The sequence below is a fragment of the Salminus brasiliensis genome, chromosome 8, assembly GCF_030463535.1.
Source record: "Salminus brasiliensis chromosome 8, fSalBra1.hap2, whole genome shotgun sequence".
Classification (NCBI taxonomy): domain Eukaryota; kingdom Metazoa; phylum Chordata; class Actinopteri; order Characiformes; family Bryconidae; genus Salminus; species Salminus brasiliensis.
The window spans coordinates 16,912,535-16,937,315 of NC_132885.1; the positions used below are offsets into that span (position 1 = coordinate 16,912,535).

The 24,781-nt window shown below is 41.4% G+C and overlaps 1 protein-coding gene across 1 annotated transcript; it reads left to right on the top strand.

The window, feature by feature from the left end:
* Window positions 1–1,346: 1,346 nt before the first annotated feature.
* On the top strand, window positions 1,347–20,609 carry hat1 (histone acetyltransferase 1). Its single transcript, XM_072685118.1, has 11 exons — window positions 1,347–1,403; window positions 2,836–2,907; window positions 3,030–3,105; window positions 3,514–3,634; window positions 7,224–7,403; window positions 7,751–7,872; window positions 10,397–10,501; window positions 11,099–11,205; window positions 13,484–13,635; window positions 14,650–14,766; window positions 20,005–20,609. The coding sequence occupies exons 1-11, from the start codon at window positions 1,352–1,354 to the stop codon at window positions 20,170–20,172; spliced, it is 1,272 nt and encodes a 423-aa protein (XP_072541219.1). The 5' UTR covers window positions 1,347–1,351; the 3' UTR covers window positions 20,173–20,609.
* Window positions 20,610–24,781: the final 4,172 nt, after the last annotated feature.

Here is a 24,781-nt window from a genome sequence, read left to right on the forward strand (position 1 = left end):
TGTCAGACACTAAACATCATTAGTAAGGTCCGGTACTGCTGCTTCAGCTCGTCCCAAAGGTGTAGGGTGGAGCTCCATCACTCCAGAGGGTGTAGTTCCACCTCTCGCTGGGAGCTTTCTACCCCATTTAGCTGATGAGCGTGGTATTGGGGTTGTTGACCTCAGGTGTCATTCATAGGTGTTGAGTTCAGTATGTATAAGTTTTTACAATAGTTTTTTCAACTAATGGGCATTAACTTGTCAGCAGGGTCATTTATTCCAGTTCTGGACAGGGCTGTAGGGGTCAGATGACATGGCATGTTATGCATTTCATTTTTGCTTTTTTGAATCAAGAAATATGTTTCCTTCTCACCACAGTGAGAGTCCATTTGTTCGGACATTTCAGTGGACACTCACATTAACGGATTCAGTTTTTTTGTGGTACATTCACTTAAAGAAACTAGGTTTTCAGGAGTTGTTTATTTAGCAAGATGCTCAAGTGTCCACATTATATCCACAGTGTCTGACCGAGTGCTGCCTGAAACCAATTAGAAATTAGCTCATTAGAAACAAGACAAATCAGTGCTTGCTGAAACCACAAAGCTGATGAATTAGATGAAGTAGCTACTATATATATATATATATATATATATATATATATATATATATATATATATATGTAAAAAAGCCCAGAAAGGGCTTATGCAAAATAAGTATATAATATATAATTATTATTATTAATAATAATAATAATAATAATAATAATTATATATATATATATATATATATAACCAGTGCATCAACCATGTAACCTGCCAATCCTGCCAATCCAACCTAACACACTTATACTACCATATAATCTAACACACTGTGCCATGTAACCCAGTACACTGTTCTCTATAACACACTGTCTGAAATAACCTAACCCAATATATATATATATATATATATATATATATTATATTATATATATATTATATATATAATATATTAAATATATATTATTATATACCATATAACCTACCATGTCAACATATTACAAAAGGTGGCTAAGTTACACCAACTTATAGGCACTACAATGCACACGAGTATTGATTGCTTGAAGGTTCTCTAGTGTGTGTGTGAGGACATTTTAAGGCCATTAGAAAACCAAACGAGTTTAGTTAATCAATATTTATGATTTTAAAACACACCAAGCATTTTCATATGAGCTAGAAGTTACGAGGTATGTTGATCTGATAAAGATGATACATGGTCTGGTCACAGCGCTCTGCTCAGTGATGGCTTTTGAAGGCGCGGGAAAATGCTGTCAGACTAAGGGCTGTTCTCCTCCAATCACAGTTGAGGGCGGAAGCACGTGGGTAAACAGGACATGCTTTTGCATTTCGCGGGTCGTGAGGAGAAACAGTGCGTGGAAATGGCGGGTAAGCAGTAGAAGCGATAACTCTTCAAATCACACTGTAATTGTACAGGATCTCTGTACATATGTACAGTATGTGCTTCAGTCGCTCAGGGGAGCATCCCGTGTGACAACAGGGTGACTGTTATCAGCGCTGTTACCGAGTTCACGGCTGATGTCTGTGATCGCTAAGTTAGCTGGTTAGCTAGCTGCAGCCGCGTTAGCCAGCCTGAACCAGGCGGGCAGCTGGATCAATAATGTAGCTACTGTACGGTTAGATCGCGTGGTTATTCTATTCTTGCTCTAGCTTGCACTTTATTGCTGACTGGTGTTTACAGCAAAGGGCAGCGCTGAACGAGAGCTACGCGGTCTATTTTTGTAGCATATTCTAGCTAGCTAGCTAACATGACTGTTAAAAGTTAGCTAGCTAACGTCATCGTTGGTGGTGCCTCGATAATCACATCAACAAGTGAGCTGAATCACCGTAACTGTTTCGCCTAAAACGAACTGGTTCCTCACATGATCCTTTGCTGTTTTAATAAAACCGATGGCACAGTGATGGGATCAGAGACAAGCTTGTGCTAACCGGTCGTTAGCAGTCAGAGTCAGCTGTGCTTCTACTAGTTGGCTAATATTGGCTGGTTTTGGGCAAAGATACGTGCTTGCAGAGTTGACATACCCGACTGTCATCGATTACATTTATAGGGTTGGTCAGAATTCATTTCATAACTATAAATCTCCACTGCCACCTCCACAGCATCGTTTCTCAGGCCATCATCCCCCTAAACAAGGACCCTCCTCATACCCCTCTGCTTTAATCTGCTGCACATGCCCTTTATTAAACATGAATGAGAGCCTCTCCCACTTTCCTCTGCTGTAATCAAAGCACATATGCACTTTAACATGTTGCAGTTCATACATATTTTAAAGGGTGCACGTATTTGTCACTGTACAGCGAAATGTGTCCTCCGCATTTAACCCATCTGGTAGTGAACACACACTCTCACACACACATGTGTTAGGGGCATTGAGTACACACACACACACACCCAGAGCGGTGGGCAGCCAACTCCAGCGCCCGGGGAGCAGAGAGGGTAAAGGGCCTTGCTCAAGGGCCCAACAGTGGCAGCTTGCCGAGCCCGGGAATCGAACCCACAACCCTGTTAGCGCTCTAACCGCTGAGCCACCACTGCCCATTTTATATTGGTTTATTTCTATTCACATGCTGCTCAGTTCTCTTAAATTCTCTTAAATGTACGTACTGTATATGTGTACCACAGTACTACAGTATCGATTCTTTGTTGCACTGCTGAACTTCCTTATATTTCTTGCGTAGGTAAGGTCTTATATATATATATATATCATTATTCAGTGTAGTGACTTAACACAGAACATATTTGGCTGTGGTTTTGTTTACAACAGCTGCTAAAGCATTGTTTTTTCTGCTTATCTTCCAGGTGTAAATGAGATGGAGAAGAAACTGGCAGAGTATAAATGCGATACCAACGAAGCAATATGCTTAAAATTAGGTAACACCTGTCTTCTTTAAAAGAATATAAAAAAAAAAATTTTTTGGGGGGGTGTATTTGGTTAAATGTAAGTATGCAGTCCATGATGTTTGTGTGTCATGATGGTCATTGATTTCCCACAGTACGTTTCCCAGAGGATGTGGAGGATGAGAGCACAACATTCCACCCTGAGTACAGCCATCAACTGTTTGGTGATGAGTAAGTAACATCCAGAGTTATTCACAGGGAATTACACAACAAATACTTTATTTGTGGGCTGATAAGTAGGCACTATAGTGTAAGTGATGCTTTGTGTCAGCTGCTTTGATGAACTCTTTGCTTCTCTGTAAACAATAAGAATACTATGGTCTGAAGCTGTGAGCCATAGGATTCTTGATTTGAAAACATGACCTAACAAGTGAATTAGTGATATGATATACATGGGCATGAAGTTGATGCTCACTGCCTTGCAACTCAGCCTATTAATAGTAGCCTGCTAGTGCAAGTGTGTCCTGTTGATTTTCTTGTCTTTTCAGTAAAGTGTCTTGCCTTGGATTGTAAATGTGAGAGCTGTGTCCTGTCAGATATAGTCAACAGATTTGTTTTGTTTGTTTTCTTGCCCAACAGCGAAGTGGCCTTTGGATATAAAGGCCTTCAGATTCAGCTGTACTACACTGCCGGCAACCTGAGCACACTCTTCAAAGTGAAATACTCTGCCAGAGTCACCGAGAAGTTTGACTGTGTGGAGGTAAGCCTGGAAAACCTTTGTGTTTGTTGATCTTCAAGGATTGTATAATGCAGACCAAGTTTTGACTTGTAATACAAGTCTGCGTGTTGTTTGTACCCCATTACATAAAAATAACCGGTGATCTAAAACATGCCCTTACTTCTGCTCGAAGTAAGGGTCGTGCCACGTTCCCTTTTGAAAAGAATACATACTGTATTAGTCATACAGCTATGCTGGCAGTCAGCTAACCACTGCCATGCACATCTAAACAGAATGCAGTTAATTCAGACTTTCCTGTAGTGGGTAATTACACGGTTACCGCTGATCCTTAAAAAGGCTTGTTAAGTTAACATATGCAGTAGCTTGGAATGATATGTGAGTAAACATTGCACACTCCACTTTTTTAAGTCTCTGTATGTATGCGTGTGTGTGCGCAAATTGACCTGAGGCTCCTGCCTGCTGGGAGGAGCTTGAACAGATGATGTTCAGGGTGTGATGATGTTCTCAGCCCTTGTCACGCAGTGAGTGCTATGAAGATGTTTAAGCCATGGGCATCTCTTTGCCAACATTGTCCTGTGATGTTTTCACAACACATAAGAGGTGTTTTTTTTTGTCAGCTTTGGTTAAGCTGCTGTTCCCGGCTGTCGTGCATCTGTGAAAACAGACGAGCAGCTTTTGAGGGAGATTGGCTCTCTTTAGCTGTTGCACCTTACCCACCTCTGCTAAGATACTGCACCAGCTGACAGATGCCTACGCTGGCCAACATCCCTTAAGAGAGAGTGCCATGTACCCACTCAGAGAACCCTGCCAATTGTGCTCTATTGGACTCTGGTTGCTGATGGCAAAGCGACTTGACCCTGTGCTGGTTAGCAGTCTGCAGTTTTTCTTCAGTTGGAATCAACAGTGAGAGACAGAATCAAGTAGTGAACGAGTTGTACATTTTCTTGCTTGGTCTTGATGTACCAGAACTATATATAAGTAACACACCCTTAAATAGTCCTAAATGATCATAGACTATAGTTACAAGCTACACCTGAGCACATCTACAAATGATCTTAGCAACTTATGTAAAAACATAAATGACAACGCAACTTGTTACTATGCTATTACAAGCGACTGCTGCCTGTAGCTAACCACTTCATGATAACAAAAAAAGAGTCATGTGTAATAACCTTTACTGACGATTACTAATAAATGAATTAAATTATGTTGCCTGCTTATGGATAATAATGGATAATTGTAGGTTAAAGGCTATAATGTAGCTTGTGGTTTCTACAGTACAGATTGTTATTAAGAAATGGCAATTCAGAGGAACTGTGGCGGTCTAGATGAGATCTGAAAGACCAAAAAGACTCTCCTGGAGAGAACTACTGGTATGTTGGGATCCCTGTGACTGCCAAGTTCCCGTGTGAAAGTTCAAGAAGCAGGTGCACCTTTCTACTGTGCAGAGTTGCTTGCACAGACATTATCCTAATGCAGGGGTGGACAATTCCGGTCCTGGAAAGCCGGATTCCTGCACACTTTTGTGGTTTTCCTCCACAAGCGCACCTGATTTAACTCACCTGGTAATTGCCAGGTTTAGCAGGTCTGTTAGAGCAGGGATATCAGTAAGCTCTGGCCCTTGTTGCCCATCCCCTGCCCTAATGGAATGTATATTCACCAATATAAATATACAAGCAAACCAGTTCTGTAAGAGACTTGTTGCTGCTCTGCTGTTTCAGTTGTCCAAATGGAAATGTGTTAATATTACAAAGCCGCATTGACCGGCAGTACTGTCGCTACCGCACCCCTGCTGCAACACTCAGAATGCAGATTGCGTTGTGGTATGAATGGCGTTGTGACTTTAGGTAATGCAGTAACGGGCAAAACCTTGTTTGGTTAGCTCAAAGCCTTTATATTCATATATGAGTGAACTGTCTCTGGCCTTATCCTTTGTTTGTACAACTTGTGAGTTCTTTTATCGAATCAAATAACCAACGTGCCAAACGTTGACCAAATGGGATTTAGCCTTAGCTTGAAGAAGCTTGTTGTCTGTTGATAGGTCTGCGAAAAAACCCCGTCAGCACATGTGTAACAGATTGGTAAATCCTCTAGTCTGTTTGGCATACTGTCAGCTGGCAACAGCATATAGTGTACCCCAAGTAGAAGGTGAGTCTTTGTGGTGAATTTGTACATGGTGCTTCTGAAGGAGGGAGCTGCTGCTCATATTGGGGTACTTTATTCCCCTTTTCTCTTACAGAACAAGACGTTCTTTGATTAAAATGAAAGCCTTTATGTAAGAATTAGATCCTACACTGGCATTTACCTTTGTGGAGCTCTCATCTGAAAAGATGATGTATTCCCGAATGGACTAAAAGCTCTGAAGAAGCGCAGTTAGTTAATATAGTGACCCAACAATGCCCTCTTTATACAGAAGATTGTGCAATTTGTAAATGTTGTATAGAAGAGAGCAGGGACAATCTGACTTGTTTGTCCTTTGCCTTTTATGTGCATTCCCGGATTCTCTTATTCCTCTGAAATGCAGTTGAACAGTAACAATGGAGAAGTGTTTCTCAGCCGCAGGTGCATTGCTTCCTGGCTGATATTAGCTGATGTCTGAAAGAGCAGGAATTAGCGCCGTGTTGCATTAGCCTTTTGTCGTGCGTTTTGTCCTTGTCCTTCTTCATTTCCCTGTTTTGAATGTGGAGCAGCGAGAGGCCTGCTACAGAACTAATGCCCATCACGCGTCTAAATGGTGCCAAAGGCCCTGCTTAGCAACTTAATACAAAGTGTTCTCATGTCAATCCGCATGGAAATGGATACAATGCAAACATCGCAGCTGAAGCCACTGCGCATTCTGCTGAGTAAAAAATCTCAAAAGAGGGCAGAGGAGGGGTCTTTTGTCTGCCCAGAAGGCTCTGAATGGCGGGGGCAAACTCGTTTGATTGAGTTCGCTCGCCAGGCTTAGAGGAGAGGAGCCTATTATAGATGCCTGGGTTTTTTTGTTAAGGTTGAGATCAATTCATTAAATTTTATTGCCCGGTGAGAAGCAGAGACGCATTATTGTGGGGGGACTTCATCAAATATTCATGGTTTAAGATAAGTAGTAAATGTATTCAATTAAGTGGTCTTTCAGAGAGAGTAGGAGAGAGGGGGGCTGAAGGCCTACTCAGCTGACAGTACTAATTGCCTAATGGTTCTCCTTTTTGTTCGACAAAAATATGTATTCTTTCTTTTTTTAATTCCACGTGTGCTATGTCAATCAAGGCTGAAGTATAGCCTAATGACAGAACAATAGGGTATTATTCTGTTGTGGCTCCATTGGGGTTACACGCGAGGCCAGAGCACTGGGAAACACGGAGTACAAACTTGTCACCTAATGGTGTACTGTTAACTTAATGTATTCAGTACGAAGAGTGCACACAAGACTGTTAACCAAATGAGTTTGTCTTCTCGCCAGACAGGTATTAGGGTGATTTGTTTGAGATTAGAAAGATTTCTTTTCTTGTAACGCAATGTAACATTGCTACTAAACAATTGTGCTGCTTCAGTCTCTTAAATAGTCATTATTTACAGAATCTTGTTATTAGAACTCACACTGACCCTTCTAATGTATCGGATGTGTCCACAGCCTGATGATGTGGAAGGGAAGGTCAGGGAGATCATTCCTCCAGGTTTCAGCTGCAACACCGATGACTTTATCTCTCTCCTGGAAAAAGAGGGAAACTTCAAGCCGTTCGGGAGCCTTTTGCACACTTACAAAGTTCACAATGTGGAAGAGGGAGTGGACCTTACCTACCAGATACACAAGGTAAGCAGGGCCTGCTGAGTATCGTGGGCAGTCAAGTCGTGTGACGGCTTATTCATCGTTTTGAGTACATCTCATGCTGTCCTGATACACAATACACACTTTTCACCACCTTCTGATTGCGTAATAACTTTATTTTCCTGCTAAATACAAAGTGGCTCCTAATTGGCCAGAACTAATTGTAATGCTACAGTTCTGACCTTTAAAGTCATTGGGGAATTGATTGAAAGACTGTTGAATTGTGTTCGGTTTAAGACCCCTGGTGGGGCATGCTAATGAAGTATAATGTGACTCTAGTACACAGTCAAAACGCTATTAAAATAGGTCATCTTTGCCTGTTTGTCTTACAGGTGGATATTTCATCTCCAGGGTTCAAGGAGTATCACGAGCGCCTCCAGACCTTCCTCATGTGGTTCATTGAGACAGCCAGCTTTATTGATATAGATGACGATCGTTGGGACTTCTTTCTTGTGTGAGTCTCTTGCTGTTTTTAAGTCTACTTATACTTGGAGTACAAACCGGCCAATGGAACCAGGTTTACTGCCAGTCCTAAAATTGGATGCTTGTTAATGATTCAGTTGCCTTCAAATGTAGAAACTGCAAATGTATAAAATGTGACATGACCGTCTTTCCTGTATAGAAATGTTAGAAACAAAATGCTGTCCAAACTAGGGCTGCAGCTTATGACTTTTTCTATAATTGATTAGTCGGGCCATTATGGACGTTTTCACACTTGTCCCGAATACACAGGTCTGCACCCAAGGCCGATTCTGGGCTTGTTTGGAGGAGAGGCTCATTATCACTGGTTTGCTTTCACACAAGAATTTCATCTGAACCGTGCATCAGTTGTTCAGTTTTCAACATCACTTTTCTGTGTCTATTTTTGTCGGAGCTTTGTTCATCTGTTTATTGCTTTTCAGTATTTTCTTGCTTGGATACAAACACTCAGGTGGCAAAGAGCACCGCTTTTCTGTAGTCATGCTGTTACACCATGTAGGAACACCTGCAAACGAGAAGCTGTTCTCATAGTAGAAGGTTTTTAGGCGTGTAGGCAGCAGTCACATGACAAAATGAACCAATCGTGCAACCCTGCAATGTGCCGACACACCACATCTGCATCAGACCGCACCAGAGTCCGCTTAAATGAACCCCAGACCACCGATTTCTGGACAACCAGAGACTGGTGCTCTGGACCACTGCCGGGCTCGAAGACCGAACTTGGTCTGGAACAGAAACGCTAATGTGAAAATGCCTTATGAATTTCAATTAATGGATTAATTATGAAAAGAGAAACTGTAATCGGCCTGTCAATAGCTTAAATTACAAATTAAGAATCATTGTCCTTTTGGGGTGGGGTGTTCCCTTTAATCAAGGACAAAGTAATAGATCTGCATTGTCCTTTAAAAACTCAGTGTGAACGTTGTGTCATGTTTTATGGAGGAAAGTTGTGTACTCTTGTGGAGGTCGTCTGACTTTGTAAGACCTCTGTTTTACCTCGCTTCTTGAAACAAAAAAATGTAATAGTTCTGTTTGGTTGGTGACGTAATCAAATCTGACATTACTGAGCTCAGAAATGACCCGATCATCAGCCATGTCAGACATGCAGAGTCCTGAAGCAGCTCATCACGCAAGAAACAGGCGTAGCTTTTTCAGAAACATCTGTCCACATGACAACGCTAAAAAACAAGAGTTTCCTGGAGAGTAGCTTTCAGTGACCCAAAATGTTGTCATGAAGAAGTCTGTCAGCAGCCCTGAGAACCACTAAGTAGAACTAATACAGAACTAAAGAGCATACAGTACACTCTGTGACTAGTTTTAGCGTTTTCTCACCATCCGAAGGTTTCATCATTTCTTACGCATGGCAGTTGCCCCCCCTTGACTGAATTGTTTTAAACGTCATACAAAAAATATTTTTAAGGGACGTTTTCATAATTTTATAATAATGTTTTGGCCCATGCACAGTGGCGAACCTGCTTTCTGTCACGTCATAGGATTTGGAAGCGCAAACGTCCTCAAATGTCCTTTTTGTGTGTGTGTCTGTGTGTGTGATGTGACATCAAGTCACATCAATCCCTGTTCTGGCTTATGATTGAACTCTGAAGTGAACTTGAGAGAATGCATTTAGAATTAATAAAGCAAGCGGGACATGAGCATGCTGGCTGAAAAACATCTCTTGCACTCAGTCAGGTGCATGTGCGTATATACACACACACACACACACACACACACATACTCGCGCGCACATACACACACGTGAGGAGACCTCACTACCTCTCATTGTAGTGCTTGCGGCCAATTACCGGGCCTGTTTAATTATATTTCCCCCTGCATAGAGGTGAACTGTTGATCTCGCAAGAGTTTCCTTTTGTGTTGTTTGTCTCTTTTCTTTTCTGCCTTTTTTTTTTTTTTTTTTTTTTTTTTTTTTTTTTTTTAGTGCAAGAGGCTGAATTGAATGCTGTTGTCTTTTGAAACAGTGAATGGAATCTCTAGCAGCAGAAAAGGAGACTCTGCTAGTGTTTTCTTTAGTTTGGCACCTATTAAAGCTGACAATGGGCAAATGGACTGGAGAGATTTGAAGAGGCTAGATGCCTCCCTCTCTCCGCTCCTCTCTTCTCTAAGTTGCAGTGCACCAATTAAGTGCATAATGCATTCACTCTCTACAGCAGGTGCACAGGCTGCAACTGCCCTGCTCCAGCATGCTCATACTGACAGCAGGCCACAGACCAAGAGGGAGAGGGAGAGGGAGAAAACAAGCAGGGAGGGGGGTGATAAACGGCTAGAGACGAGAAAGGAAAAGGGGGGGGTTTGAAAGAGTGATAGAAGGTCCGGTGCATGGGAGCGTGCCTATGATTGACCTGCTTGCCTTTGTGTTCTTTTTTTTCTCTCTCTCTCTCTCTCTCTCTCTCTCTCTCTCTCTCCCCTCTCTCTCTATCGTTGTTTCTTGCTCTGTTCCTCTCACACACTCTCTCTCTCTTTCTCTTTCACTCTTTCTACAGTTTTGAGAAATACAATAAAGATGGGGAGACACTCTACGCTACGGTTGGCTACATGACAGTGTATAATTACTACGTATACCCAGACAAAACCAGACCACGTGTCAGGTAATTACCGGGGGAAGCACGTGCCTTCTCTCTTTTATTCTTTGAAAAAAGGAAAAGAAAATTATACATCTCTGGCTCTCTTGTCCCTAAATGCCCCAAATTACTGGCTTATATATCCTATAAGCCAGCCCCCATTTGCTTATTATAAGGATGGTGAAGTCAGCAGCACCCATCAAAAAGCCCATTTTAGAAATCAGCGTAATATATTGATTGGCACAGCGTGGTAACATTTCATTATGTTGGCCGAGTGAATGAACAAAGATAATCTTTTGCTAGAGCTATATCAAGTGTTACGCTGGAGAAAATAAAGCAGTCCGGACATGAATTATGTGTATTAAACAAAACATATTGTCATATCTGTATCAGATCATCATTATGATCATGAAATGTCCATTGTATCATGTGAGGCTGAATTGGATGTGATATTGTGGGAGTGTGCTGTGTAATAGCTAACTCTATGGGAAGAGCAAAGAGAGGGAGGGGGGGGGGATGAAAAGACTTGACCTTAAACTCATGCTCTTCGCCCTGTGGTCCCCTAAAGGTCTTCTTTCATGTGTTGTTTTTATGTGAACCTTTCTCTCTTTTCCTCTGAGCCAGTCAGATGCTGGTCTTGCCACCATTCCAGGGTGAGGGTCATGGAGCTCAGCTCTTGGAGACCGTCCACCGGTTCTACTGCAACTCTCCTAAAGTACAGGACGTCACAGGTGGGTTGGAGGTGGCGAGTGCTTAGCGGAAACTGTATGTTATGACCATTACATGGGTTGTTGGAGAATGTTTATAGTTTATGAGAGTTATGCTGAAATGGAAGCTTCCCGGTTGCATTAACCTTCTTATGGAAGTTAATTAAATTAGGCCTGCGGTGCATGCCTCTGTGTGCTTTCTAACATGTGGGATCGGTTCTTGCGTTTTCCTACTTTATGAGTTACTCACATGAGCCACTGTTGGCCTAGGGCCTTTTCTAACACACACACACACACACACACACACACACACACACACACACACACACACACACACACACACACACACACCCCGACATGGCAGAGATCTGCGTCTGCCGTTCTCCATTCCCCCGTAATGCAAATGGGACGTATTCATACTTTTTAGGCCGTTTCTTCAAAACGTTCCCGGTGTGTGTGACAGCATCGATCAGAGCTTCCTTTCCGAGCATAGTTATCGACTGAATTTAAATACCTCTCTGCCACGGCTGTGCTCGGAGCTCTTCGGTCCAACGTGTGGCGAGGTGGGAGGGATGTATGTAAATTGCAGGCAGTTTGCTGCTGAAATGTGCTGGCCACATGCTGCTGCTCGGGCTCTCTCACACAATGGCATAATTATTGAGCTGTGTGGGGAGAGAGAGATTAGCTTTCATTCAAACTGAATACACAGCTCCACTCTACCACGGCAGACCTGCAGCCAGCATTCGCCCAGCTTTCATATGTCCTTTTCCCTGTTTTTGTTCTCTTTTTCCCTCTTTTTGTGCTTTTTGTCTCTGTGCCCTAACTTCTTCTCTTTTGTCGGTGTGTGTATTTGGGTCGCTGTCTGCCAGTTAATCAGTCCATACAGTACATACACTCGCAGCAGTGCAGATATTGGCTCTGTTTTTAAGGCTTTGGCTCTGCGCTCAAGCACTGAAACAACTGTTAAATCTAAATCCAATCAAATCACCTTTGTCACGTCACGTTACTACAGATGTAAAGGTGTGTGAAAAACGCTGAGGTGCATAGTCCCTTGTAGGAGTAAATCCACAATATACGCTAAATTAAAAATGCAGAATATGTACACCATAGACTATTACACTGTTTAAGCTATAGTTATGAATGTATAGGCTATGAAAATATACATATTGATATTTACATCTAGGCATTTGAGAAGATATGAATTGTTCAAATGTTAGTGTGATGAAGTGAGGAGGGAAGTGCAGTGTGACTGGTTTTAGACTGGTTAGCTGCAGTTCCAGTTGCTGTAAGGGTAAAACAAATGTTGACCCATGTAGACAAATAGGGCAACTCCTTTAGGGGAATATAAATAATTTGTGAATAAGCTCCTCAGTTGTCCTTGCAGCTGCCAACGCACAGCATCAGACCAGAATAGGCTTGAGTTGAATGATAACAGTATTGGGAATCACATTGAAAATGCACGGCCTGGTGTTTTAAGACGAATAAAATTTCAAAAGGGGGCTTATAATCATATCTGCCCACAATTGTGGGTTACAGTCACAGTAGCATTAGGCTGATTAATCATAGTAGCTCTTGTGAAAAATGATGTGTGGATTGTAAGAGTGGGCATAGCAAGTTGGCAAGTTTCTGTGCAGAAGTACAAGCATTGGTTATTTTGCATGTGTATTGGTGTTGTCTCATTACCCGCTGTGCTGCAACAGGTCACTGAAGAAAGGTTCTTTCTTAGTAGTAGCATCTTAAAAGCACATCACGACACCATTCTCATATGTACATTGAAAAGACACACACTGCTATCTATATCTATGTATATTTATATGTTTTAATGAACTTTCCTTTAATATAAAAGATAAATAAAACTCAAGTATCTTTTTCCTGTCAAAATCCAAAACCAAGGATGTGTAAAGTAACAAAATACAACAAAATGTATTTCAATCCCAAGTGTCAGACAAGTGTGAGTCAGGAAGTATGTGGAAATGGCAGGAAGTGACTATTGAGTGTTCGCTACATGCCTCCCTTTCATATGGTTGATTTCCTTGGAGTTTCTTCTTTAACACTAAGTCTGTGTCCATGTGTGACTCTTTCACCTCTCGCAGATATAACTCTACTCTCCACACCAGAGTGATGTAGCTGCAGTTGTGTAGTCGGGTTGCTATATTGCTTCTTAACGCTAAATGATGTTGATTTTAGTCGCCCAAGTCGATTGGTTGTTGCACGCCAAACGCAATTGCCATGATTAAAGAGCTTGTAAGATTTTGTTAATTGGTCTGAATTTAACCTGACGTTCTTGTCTGATTAATCTTAGCCGAGGATCCCTCTGAGAACTACGTGAAGCTGAGGGACTTTGTGCTGGTGAAGCTGTGTATGGCCTTGCAATCCTTCTCCACAGAGAAACTAGCCCATGGCTTCAGCGAGGAGATGGCCACAGAAGCACGAGAGAAACTCAAGATCAACAAGGTGAGCTCACGTGCTTCATGCTGTACAGCAATGTGCTTCATGCTTCAACAGAAAGTACCACTAATAATAATTTATATATATATATATGTGTGTGTGTGTGTGTGTGTGTGTGTGTGTGTGTGTGTGTGTGTGTGTGTGTGTGTGTATTCTCCCTCAGTAGAAATTAAGCACTCGTCTTCCACTGGGAGAACATGTGTAGGAGTCTTATGCATCAAATAAGAGGAAAGGTTTACTTTGTCCAATCTGACCTTAATTTAATAAGACATTTCCCTCGCAAACCTGCGCTTTTTTCCAATTTAGCCAGATTTTTTGTCAAAACGGAGGGTAAAAAGTGTGGAATGCCACTGTCAAGCCCCTCAACAAGTGTTACAGCAAGTGTTGTTGTTTTTCTTCTATTTGTAGTTCTTGATGACCTTTCACTCATTTGTGACTTTCATCTTAAGGAAGACAAGCTTTCTCCCCCTCTCTCTCTCTCTTGCTCTCTCTCTCTCTCGTGCTTTCTCTCTCATATTCACACACACCCACGCCCACACACCACTGGAAGCTTGCCATTAACTGTGAATGGGTAGGAGTTCACCTCAGTGTGGCTCCTGTATGACTTCTCTCTCTCTGCACTTAGGCCACTATTTAACTGCTCCAATTACGTCCCAGCACCCTCTTTTATTTCCCAGAATCCCCCTGGCCCTGTTGTTTGTGGACGATTATCACAGTCTGGTGCCTATGGCATGACCAGGCAAAATGGCTACCCCTCATCCCATGGAGGACTGTGTGGGGCTCAGAGCTGTGCTGTTCAAACCGGGTGTGATTAAATGGCCTTTTAATGCTTTAACTTGCTTTCCACAATCTCCAGTGTCCATTTGCAGTCAGTCGTATTGTAGTATGGATCCTTTAAGGAGACATGCATACATTAACAGCACTTACTTATGTATGTTCCTGTATTTACTTGTGTTTGTGTTAATCATCTGCTTTTTCATATGCAAGTTTCAAAGCGCCCTTTTCTCGTTTCCCATGCAGAAGCACGCCAGGCGGGTGTACGAGATTCTGCGGCTCAGGAATACAGACATGAGTGATGAGGAAAAAGCCAGAGAGTTCCGGCTGGAAGTGAAGAAAAGACTCTTTGGGCCTTACAGGGTATGTGTCCATGAGTAATGGTGAGAAAGATAGTACTAAGAAAGTCACTTTCAAAGAGTTGATTTGAGTGTTTTGAGGTGGTAAAAAAAGGATCAGTTAATCACGAGTTTCTCAAAAGATTTTGTGTTAATGACTAAAACATTAGAGATGCACCGATCCCACTTTTTTCTTCTGATACCAATGCCAGATTTTCAAGTATCTGCCGATACAGCGTATCGATATCGATACCAACTCTCACTTATACTTGATAGATGGCTATAAATCCTGATATTTATAATGTTCCACTTTTATAGGTTATACTTTTTATATCATATCCTAAATAAGATAAAATAAGCTTGAAAGAACAGCATTTACTGGTTGACTAACTGCATATTTAATGTTTCAGAGCTATGAAAAAAATCTAATTTGCAACAATGCAGAAACACATGCAAGTAGGGAAGTATAATCAGGCTAAGCTCACTCAACAGCTTTTTAATCAGTGTTTAAAATTCACACTTCAGAGCAGCGAAAAAAATGGCAGCAAACAAAAATTGCTTATGCAGCAATTTCACGTTCAGGTACACGGTGTTAAAAGGTGCTAAACTTCAATATGCTGCCTTTAAACAAGCTGCTTAAACTCACAAAACACCACATGGAAACAGAAAATGCTAATGTAAAAGTTCCATTAAATATCTGTTTAATGATAACTAATTATGACTGGCTTTTACTGGTTGTTTAAACAAAGTATGCAAACAAAAATGTTCTATATCATAAAAAAAATGTAGGGCGTCAGTAAGCTTCATATCAGTGCTCTGTATTGCCAATACCAATACTTTTTGTAATTCTGATTCAATATCAACAGCACAGTTAGGCAGCATAGTAAGGTGTGCACCAGCCAGCTCCAAAGGCCTGGGGTTGTGAGTTTGATCCTTGCTCTGGTCGGTGTCCGAGAGAGAGTTTGGTGTTCTTGTGTCCTTGTGGGTTTCCTCCAGGTGCTCTGGTTTTCTCCCACCCTCCAGAAACACACAGTGAATTGTTCATATGAAATTGCACCTGTGCACATGCCTGTGTGTGTATGGGTGTGCGTGGTACCCTGTGATGGACTGGTGCACTGTTCAGGGAGGGTGTTTCTGCCACAGTGCACAGTGATTTAAGAATGCCTAGAGAATCATTTTGTGGTCACTTCTATGTATCATAATTCAGAATTGTGGGGTGACTAAAGACTCCCAGTGTAGTGTTGACACCTGTTCCTGTTCCTAATCAAATATCATAAAATGAAACATTGCATGATTCTAGTTCTAGTTAAGTCCTTAATCTTCTTCATTAAATAATGGTTAATAATGCAGTGAGTGAAGTCTGTCCAAAACATGTACCATTTACTCTGCTAAGCGTGTCTGACTATGTCACATTTCATTGTGCTGAGGGATGTATATTTTACACTCATGGTATATGTTTGCTTGGCTGAAGCTCTAATCCAAAGGGACTTCTATTTGCATGATGTTTCACAGTTAGGAAAACTTAGTTTTGGGCACGTCCTGCCCAAAGACACTCTTTTTGGTGTAGCGTAGCGTGTATGTCCGGCCAGGGATTCTAAACCCCAGGCTGCCACGGGGAGGGCTTTTAATGATGTAGGTGTTATCACCAAACACCTACACCAACCACCAAGTTCATGTACATGTCATAAGTTGGCAATTTACTGTGGGAATGTGGAATCAAAAATGTTAATTTTGGTCTTTTGTGTATTTTATTCCTTTATTTTTGCATTTCCGATTTATTTCTTGTCTTTCATACACATAAGCGCACACACCCACACAGAGCCCACGTGCAATGTTAAAGTGAAGCCTGTAAGCGGGTGGGAGGGATTCTGATGGCTCTCCCCAGGCAGTGGCTATAGTCTGCACTGCAGGACTGTGAGCTCTATTCAAAGCTGCTGTCATTATTAGGGATTTGCATCTCATTCAGACACACTATTTGCTGCAAGGAATGTAGCAAACTGTTCACAATCAGTTGTGCCCTATCATACAAACACTCTCTCTCTCTCTCTACCTCTACCTCTCTCTCTCTGCCCCTCTCTCTCTCTCTCTCTCTCTCTCTACCTCTTTCTATTGAGACAGTTTAAATTTCAAGGATTTTTTAAAATCCTCATGGACATCCTCAAGTGTTCTGTTAGCATCAGCAATTAATGGCTCAGAAAATCAGTGGTCCATTATACCAATGTTCAGGGTCTACTTAATGCCCTTATTAGGTATTTATTCTAAAATATGTTGCTCCTATTGTGTGTATGTATGTTGTGCTCCATAGGGACTATATGATAATATTGGTGTATGTGAAGTAGTGTGCTTTGTGCTGTGCCCCCTGTAAGTGAAACATTTAACAGAAATGTGGGATCAGCGGGGAATGCCGGATCACAGCTCCCTAACCTCTCACTGTGACATTAACCAGCATACAAACTTTGGACAGAAAAAAAAAACAAGGGACGCAGAAGAGACTGAAAAAAAAAGAGAACGTGGGATTGAAAAGGAAGTTGGAATTCCTTAGTAGAGTATAATGGAAGGATCTGGAGACCAGATGCTCTTTCTCTCTGCCTCTTGTGCTCCCTCCTTTCGCTCTCGCTCTTGCTCTCTCTCCCTTGCTCAGCTTCCCTCAGGGTGAGAATGGGGGTGTTGGAGTGTGTGCGATTGTTGCATGCAGGTGGGAATGGTGTGTATGGCTATGTGCATTACTTTGCATATTACTCAGTGCATGCAAGGGTTGTGTGATATTGTTTTTTTTTCCTCTTGTGTGTGTGTGTTTACATTCAATCTTGTGTGTGTACATTTGAATGTGTGTATGTATGGCTGTATGTATGCTGTTGGGGAGCTAAAACTAAACACAGTAACCTACACTCTAAACAAAAAAGGAAGCTCTATGTAGGTGTGTAGTTTATTTGGCTCGTAGCGATACAAGACCTGTTTCTGGTGCTGCAGTGGCTACAAAAGATCAGACTTTGTTGCTGTGAATAGCTAGACAGGTAAGATATGACCTGATTTCCAAAAAGCGTAGAGTGAAAGAAGACCAGTTTCTTTAATAATTCAATTAGGGTTATTCTGATTTTCACTTTTACACAGCAAACATTTTATGCACCCTGCATGGTCAGTACTTGTAAATGCTTTTTGTAGCAGCCAAGACTCTTTTAGTTCTTTTTTGGATAATTTTCATCCATTCTTCCTTGCAAAATGCTTCTAGTTCTTGAGCTGTGCATTGGTCCTTTAGGTCAGTCCACTGCTTTTCCAGGAAAGTTTGGTAGGGGAACTCCAAACCTTGGCCATGACGAAACCTTCAGCTTGCGGCTCTTAAGGTAGTCCATTATGGATTCTCTGGTGTGTCTAGGATCATCATCCTGTTGTAGAAGCTGCCCTCTTTAGTTTTCATCTTTAGTTTTTGATTTTTGCTTCCAGAATTTGAATCTGTCTCCCCCACATTTCCCGTGCCACTGGCTGCAACGCACGCCAAATCGTGATCAATCCACCACAGTTCTTTTGCAACTTAATCAGTCTACAGTAATTGTTTCCAAAATGTAACAAGATTTGTTTAGATGTTGCTTTGAAAACATTTGTGATTTAAATCTTGTGAGTACACTTCTGTGAAGAACATATTTGTACAGTAGAAAACTGTACAAAGTGCACCACCCCTCCAGAGTCCCCTCCAGAGTTTTGCCGTCAAATTGCTTTCCCTTTCTTGCTTTGCAATCCTAAGAGCAGTTCTCCCTGGTGGTTTTCTTGGTCATCCAGATCTCAATTTGATCTCCATTTTTAACCTGCAATTTCTGAACATGAACTGAGGAAACAGCTACTGAAATGTTTGTAGCCTTACCCTGCTTTACGTGGATCAATTATTTTTATTATGCCTAGAGTCCTAGGCAGCTGCTTAGAGGAACCCATGGTTGCTTATTGTTGGAACAGGGTTTGAGGAGTATGACTATTCATAGAGCTTTGAAATTTGTGTCACCTGGCCTTTTATTTAAATTTATTTACCTTTATTTAACCAGAAAAAGACCTTATTATTCTAAATCAAACAACTTGTACCCCACAAGACGCATTACAAACACTAAAGAAAAAAAATCTGTAATCAGCCCCCAATAGATCATTTTAAATGAACAGTTTCACCCACTTCTGCCAGTATAGTCTGAATAGTCAGTGGCAGATTCAGTAACAAATTCCAGATGATGATGATTGTAAACAAGCCATAGCCCTAAAAAGCTACGGTCTGAGACCTTGGTAATCATTGAGTGCTCAAACAAAGTTATCAGAGGTGTGCCCAGACTTTTTCTTTTTCACTTTTACTTTTTCAAAACCCTGATCTTGCTTAAAGTATTTTTTTATGTATTAGAAATTATTTTCTCACTGAACTCACAGTAAGGGGAATGTTCACTGATGTGTCCAAACTTTTTCTATGGTACTGTGGTCAGTATACTGTTGATTTACCATGGATCTGTGAATTCCTTTTCCATAAAGTCTCTTCATTTACATTTATGGCATTTAGCTGATGTTCTTATCCAGAGTGACTTAAGAGGTTACTCTTATTACAGAGGTGGGCCTATGTAGTATTAGTAGTCTTGCCCATGGACTCTTATTGGTGTAGCGCTGCATAGTCACCCAGACCGGGAATCCAACCCCAGTCTCTCACATGATGTGGTAGCTCCCTGGCAGGTAGTGGTGTTCTCCATAGTGTCGCACCAACCACTCTACCACTCAACCAATGATAATCCCATTATAAATTCTTATAAGCTAAAACAAAGTGACTGGTGAAGTGAAGGCATATGCTTTAGGTAACAGTTCAGTCAGACACATCAGACTTGATAAGATAAGATAAGATAATCCTTTATTAGTCCCGCAGTGGGGAAATTCTCAGTGTCACAGCAGAAAGGGATAGCAAGACACTCAGTTACAAAAATGTAGATAAATAATTTACACTACATACACAATATAAATAAGATTTAAAAGAGCAATAACAATATTATTTACAGCAAATGACTCTTAATTGCACATGGGGGGGGCTATTGCACATAGTATTTTCGCATTGTGGGATCTCTGTTCCCTGAACATGTGTGTGTAGTTAAGTGTGTGTGTATGTGGTCCGCTGGGAGCAGTGCTGGTTGATGATCAACTACACAGTTGTTTTGGGTCTGTTGAGATTTATTGAAAAAGCAAAGGCAGTGAAATTGATTATTAGTATCCTACAGAATGGTTTACTGTACTGTGATGTGTCTCGTGTTCACAGAAGAACCAGCGCGAGCTGACAAAGATGCGCAAGTGTTTGCGTCCAGAGGAGCTGGCGTCTCACATCAGTCAGATGGACACGAGACTACAGCACGAAGAACTGGAGAAGAGCTACCAGGACGTTCTGGGAGAGTACCGTAGAGTCCTCGAAAGGCTGTCTCAGGCATGAACACACACACGCACAACACCTCTTGTGGATTATTGGAAACCCCAGGAGTCTTGGATCACTCTGGGACTGCAGTAGGGACTAGCTGAAAATTTGAGTGCTCGCAGATACATAGATATTTACATTCGCCTACAACGCCCCTTGCAGGCCATCCCTCTTTTGTGTAACACCATTAAACTAGAACATGACCTGTTAGAGGGCTCTGTGTGAAAGGGAGGGGGGGTTGAACAGCTAGTTGAACTTGGATTGTTCACTGATGACATTCTAGAGGAGTATTTGTGGCAAGTTTCATTTTTTTTCTCTCTCTTTTTTTCTCTCTTCCTGTTTCTTTATTATTGTCTTCATTTTCTCTGGTCACCAGGCTCTGTTTTCAGAATGAAGCGATATGTAGATTTTGAAGCACTTCATATAAAAAAATAAATGTTTTGTATATTGCCCAACTGTGTACTGGTTTTTGTACTGAAAGTAAAATTAAGATCTTTATAGTTCAGCTCAGTATTGTATTTATTAATATTATTATTGTTATTATTAACTGTAACTTTTTTATGGTAGCTTCTGTTAGGGGCTTACACTAGATTTGAATTGGGGTGGGCGATATGGTAAAATATCACAATATTTAAAGACAATGTTTTACGAAATAATATTAATTGCAATGTTTTAAAATGCAGACAAAATGCATCAGTAGCAGCAGATTGTTAAAAATTGCTTTCAAATACTCTCCCATAGTGAATAGAGTGATGTATATTCAAAGACTGCTACACTTTATCTAATTAAACAGCACTAATTACCCTCTCTGTACTGAAACGATAAACTGGCTTTTATCACAACAAGAAAATTGATCCCAGTTTCAATAAAATATAGTCTTATTGCTCACCCCTAAGTACCCCTTAGGTATACAAGAATACGCGGTGTTTGCTTCCTAAGGGAATACACATTCATGTGAAACATTTGGGATGTCTAGAAGAGGGTCTGTGATGATCTCTCTAAATTGTGGGTCTGTTTCTGCAAGGCAGACCTGCCTATGTCCTTAGATGCGTTTTTGCTAGTGGAGAAAGACCTATCCTGGGTTACCCAGGCACAATGTGTCGCAAATGCAAACAGGACTGGATCTGACTGAATATTTTATTAGCAACATCCCATCCAGCGCATCACATATTTTCGAAATGCCGTCTAACGCAACGTCATTTAGCAGCTCAACAAGCTTGGAGGAGAACACCTACTGCCAGTTCTGTTTTATCTAGCAATGCACCAGGTGATGATGCAAGTGCTAGGAAGGGACATCCATCTGACCCACCCCGAGTGAGTGAGTCCAGTTGTGCTCTTCTGGACTGCTAGCCACGGAGGACTGTGGCCTCACCTGAGATGGAGATCAGTCTTCTGAGGACAGGGCCAGTGTTTAAGACCATATCTGTGTTGGATTGTTGGGAGAATGCAGAAAGTGTTCTCCTCTTTCTCTCTAGCTCATTTGATTTGTCTTTTCTCCACATTCTAAGGACAGCATCCACAGTCCAGATCGTTTATTTCTGTCCAACAAAATAGGAACTGTGCATAAACAGGCACAAATGTGCTTGTGCACAGACAAAGCTAAACACAGTTAGACTGCTCTTGTGGCTGCACGAAAACAAGGCCCAATGTGTACATGTTCCAGGATTATGGGTTTTCGGATGTGATCCACATCCTCGTCCTTTCAAAACTCATTTGTATTTTGAGATGACTGTGTATGGAAATGACTTGACTAATGTTTTCAAGTTGTCCTTATGTGTTTCATATTAATGGATGAAAGAAAAATAGGGGCAAAGAGATTTTGAGGAGTCCACTTTTCGCTCTAGTCTGAAAATAGACAGGCTGTGTAGCACAGACTTCACTGTAGAACGAGTGTGAGCCTGAATGTACAGTCGTTTAATTCAAGCCACACATTAAGTCAAATGAATTTATAGCATAATCTTTTTTTTCTGTGGACCCTCCTGTGGCTAATGTTACTTCTGATTGCATGTGGTATTGAGTGTTTCCCTAATGACGGTTATGCCTTTCAATTTAAAACCTCTTTGCCGTTTCACAGGCCACTTATGCAGATCATGCTGATGAATAACCATTTCTACTGCCACTTTTTTCCCCTCTCTGCAGTTAAAAAATTAAGGTCTGGGGGTTAATTTTCATTTTCCTCTCCCCTTCAGATGTAATAAGCAATGCCCTGAACTGTTGACCATATCCAGATATTAATTGGATCCACTCACTCCTCTGGCTGCTGCAGCCTGGACTTGGCTGCCTGATCCCTTGTCGGTTGTCCAGAATGGACTTGTGAGAGTTAATGATCTTGATTAGATTTTATTTTTGTCTTCACAGAGTGATTGTTGTGAACTGCAGCAGAACATCTGTCGTTACACAAATCGCAATGCTGCAGATTTCCTGACAAAGGTCTAGTTTCACTGGCGTAAAGAAGGATTACTGCACAAGAACATTTCTCACATTGTTTTCCAAATATTCTGCACTGTGGAAAAGTCACAGACCACCCTTCCTTTATTTACTTTCCAGTCAAAACTGCCATTAAATGCAAGTTATTCCTTTTTTCAACATCGGGAAAAATCTAAAAACCATTTAACAGGAAATTGCACACAAACTCAACCAAAACATGTAAAATCATGTTGATCTGCATTTACTGTGTCCACACTTTGCCTTTATTACGGCTTACAGCTGGCGTTCAGTTTTTCTGTAGGGTGATTTTTCTCCAAAGTTCAGTCTTAGAAGTTGGAGTGCTCTCTGCTTCTCACCATTTGGTGATGTTTGGCTCAGATTATCATTCTGAGAACACCAGTGGCGTCTTTCTTTGATTTGCAAATGTTCTTCCTTTTTGTCCGTTTTCACTAGCGGCTTTTGACAGCAGTACATCTTTTTACTGTTTAGTCGTCACAGAAACACCTGTGGATTTTTTCAGATCTCTCAAAGGTAAAAGCTTTAAAGCTGCCAAAGAATGCTTTTCTTGAGTATTTGAAGTTGTTCTTTGTGTGTGTGTGTGTGTGTGTGTGTGTGTGTGTGTGTGTGTGTGTGTGTGTGTGTGTGTGTGTGTGTGTGTGTGTGTGTGTGTGTGTGTGTGTGTGTAGTAAGTATGTGACTTACTTCGGTTGTGGCAGAAAATGCTCAGATTTTATTTCCCCCCCCAGAATGAAACCTGCTGATTTCCCTTTTATGGTGGGCTCAATGGGGGGAGGGTGCTCTGCTTTTATTGGCTGATTTATCAAACCAAGTAAACATGTAGACAGAACTGTAACAAGAACAAAAACAAATGCTCATTATCTGATAGTGTTGCTCGGTTGGCACGGTGGGCACTTAGCTAGCTGTAGAAACTAATGTATGGTGTAAACTAATGGCAGTAGTTTGTTGTGTTCTTCAAAAAATGGGGGTTTTATCTTTGTGGGTTTTAATTTTACTGATGTATGTTTCGTTTGAAGTGTTTAACGTCGCAAAGTACTTTGCGACATTATGAATTACGTCTGTCACTGAGTAAAAACATGTAAATAAAAAAGGAAAGAAAACAAACCATACCATACTTTTAGGGTTATACTATTAAAACAGGTCGGTTTGTATGAGAGAAACCCTGCTGCTCTCCCTTAGCTGCTCGGCCATGTTTCCCTACCCAATGACCAGTGCAAACAGAATCCAGTCAAAGTAGATCCAGATACTGTCCAGATACCAAAGGCATGCTAATGCCAGGTGTAAACAGGCTGTAAGAGTCCTTGGCTAAGACTTGTAAGCCTACAATCGCTGACTTAACATGATTAAGTAAGTCACTCTATGTAAGAGCATCTAGGTTTATGACTTGATAGCTGCTATATGCTCTATCGAACCATATACCAAAGGTTCTTAATCAACCAATTAAACTGTCAGAAAACCCTTTAAGCATGCAGATGTTTCCTATTTTTTTTTTTTTCCTATTTTATTTCCAAACGTGATCTTGAAGAACACTTGACTGTACAAGGCCTTTGACTCGCATATGAGAGTTTTGTACACTCAGAGGAGCTTAACTCTATTGTATTACACACCCATATTTTTAGACAGCGCTTTCACAGGTGAAATGTTGTAAAGCAGGTGTGTGTGTGTGTGAGAGAGAGAGAGAGAGAGACAGAGTGAGTGATGGAAAATAACCATGTTTTGTGGAGGAATCATTCAGAGGGCTGTGTAAACTGTAATATTGCTGCTCGTCTATTGTAGGGTTCTCTCCTACTACAATCACTCTGCCAGTGGAGCTCCAGAGAGAGTGAGTGAAGAGAGGCAGCGTGGTGTGGCATAACCGGGCCTGCACAACAATCATCCACAGTGATCAGAGACTGCCGCCTCGCCCTCTGGGCCGTTTCCTTTCCGTCCTGCAGGAACAGTGGTCATCGCCGTCTGTCCGTCATGTAAGCTCTGAGCTCTGTAGAAACACAGGAGGTTAAATTACAGCCACTTCACCCTATTTGTCTCCTGTATGACTGGCAGTAACTTGGTCAAGGTTTTAGCCTGTTTTCATGACAGTGCAGCTGTGAGTGATCCTCTTAGTTTGATTGTAAATATGTGTTCTACGTAGTTGCCACACCATACTAAAGCCTGCATTGCTGGTGTTAACCTAATTGCTTTA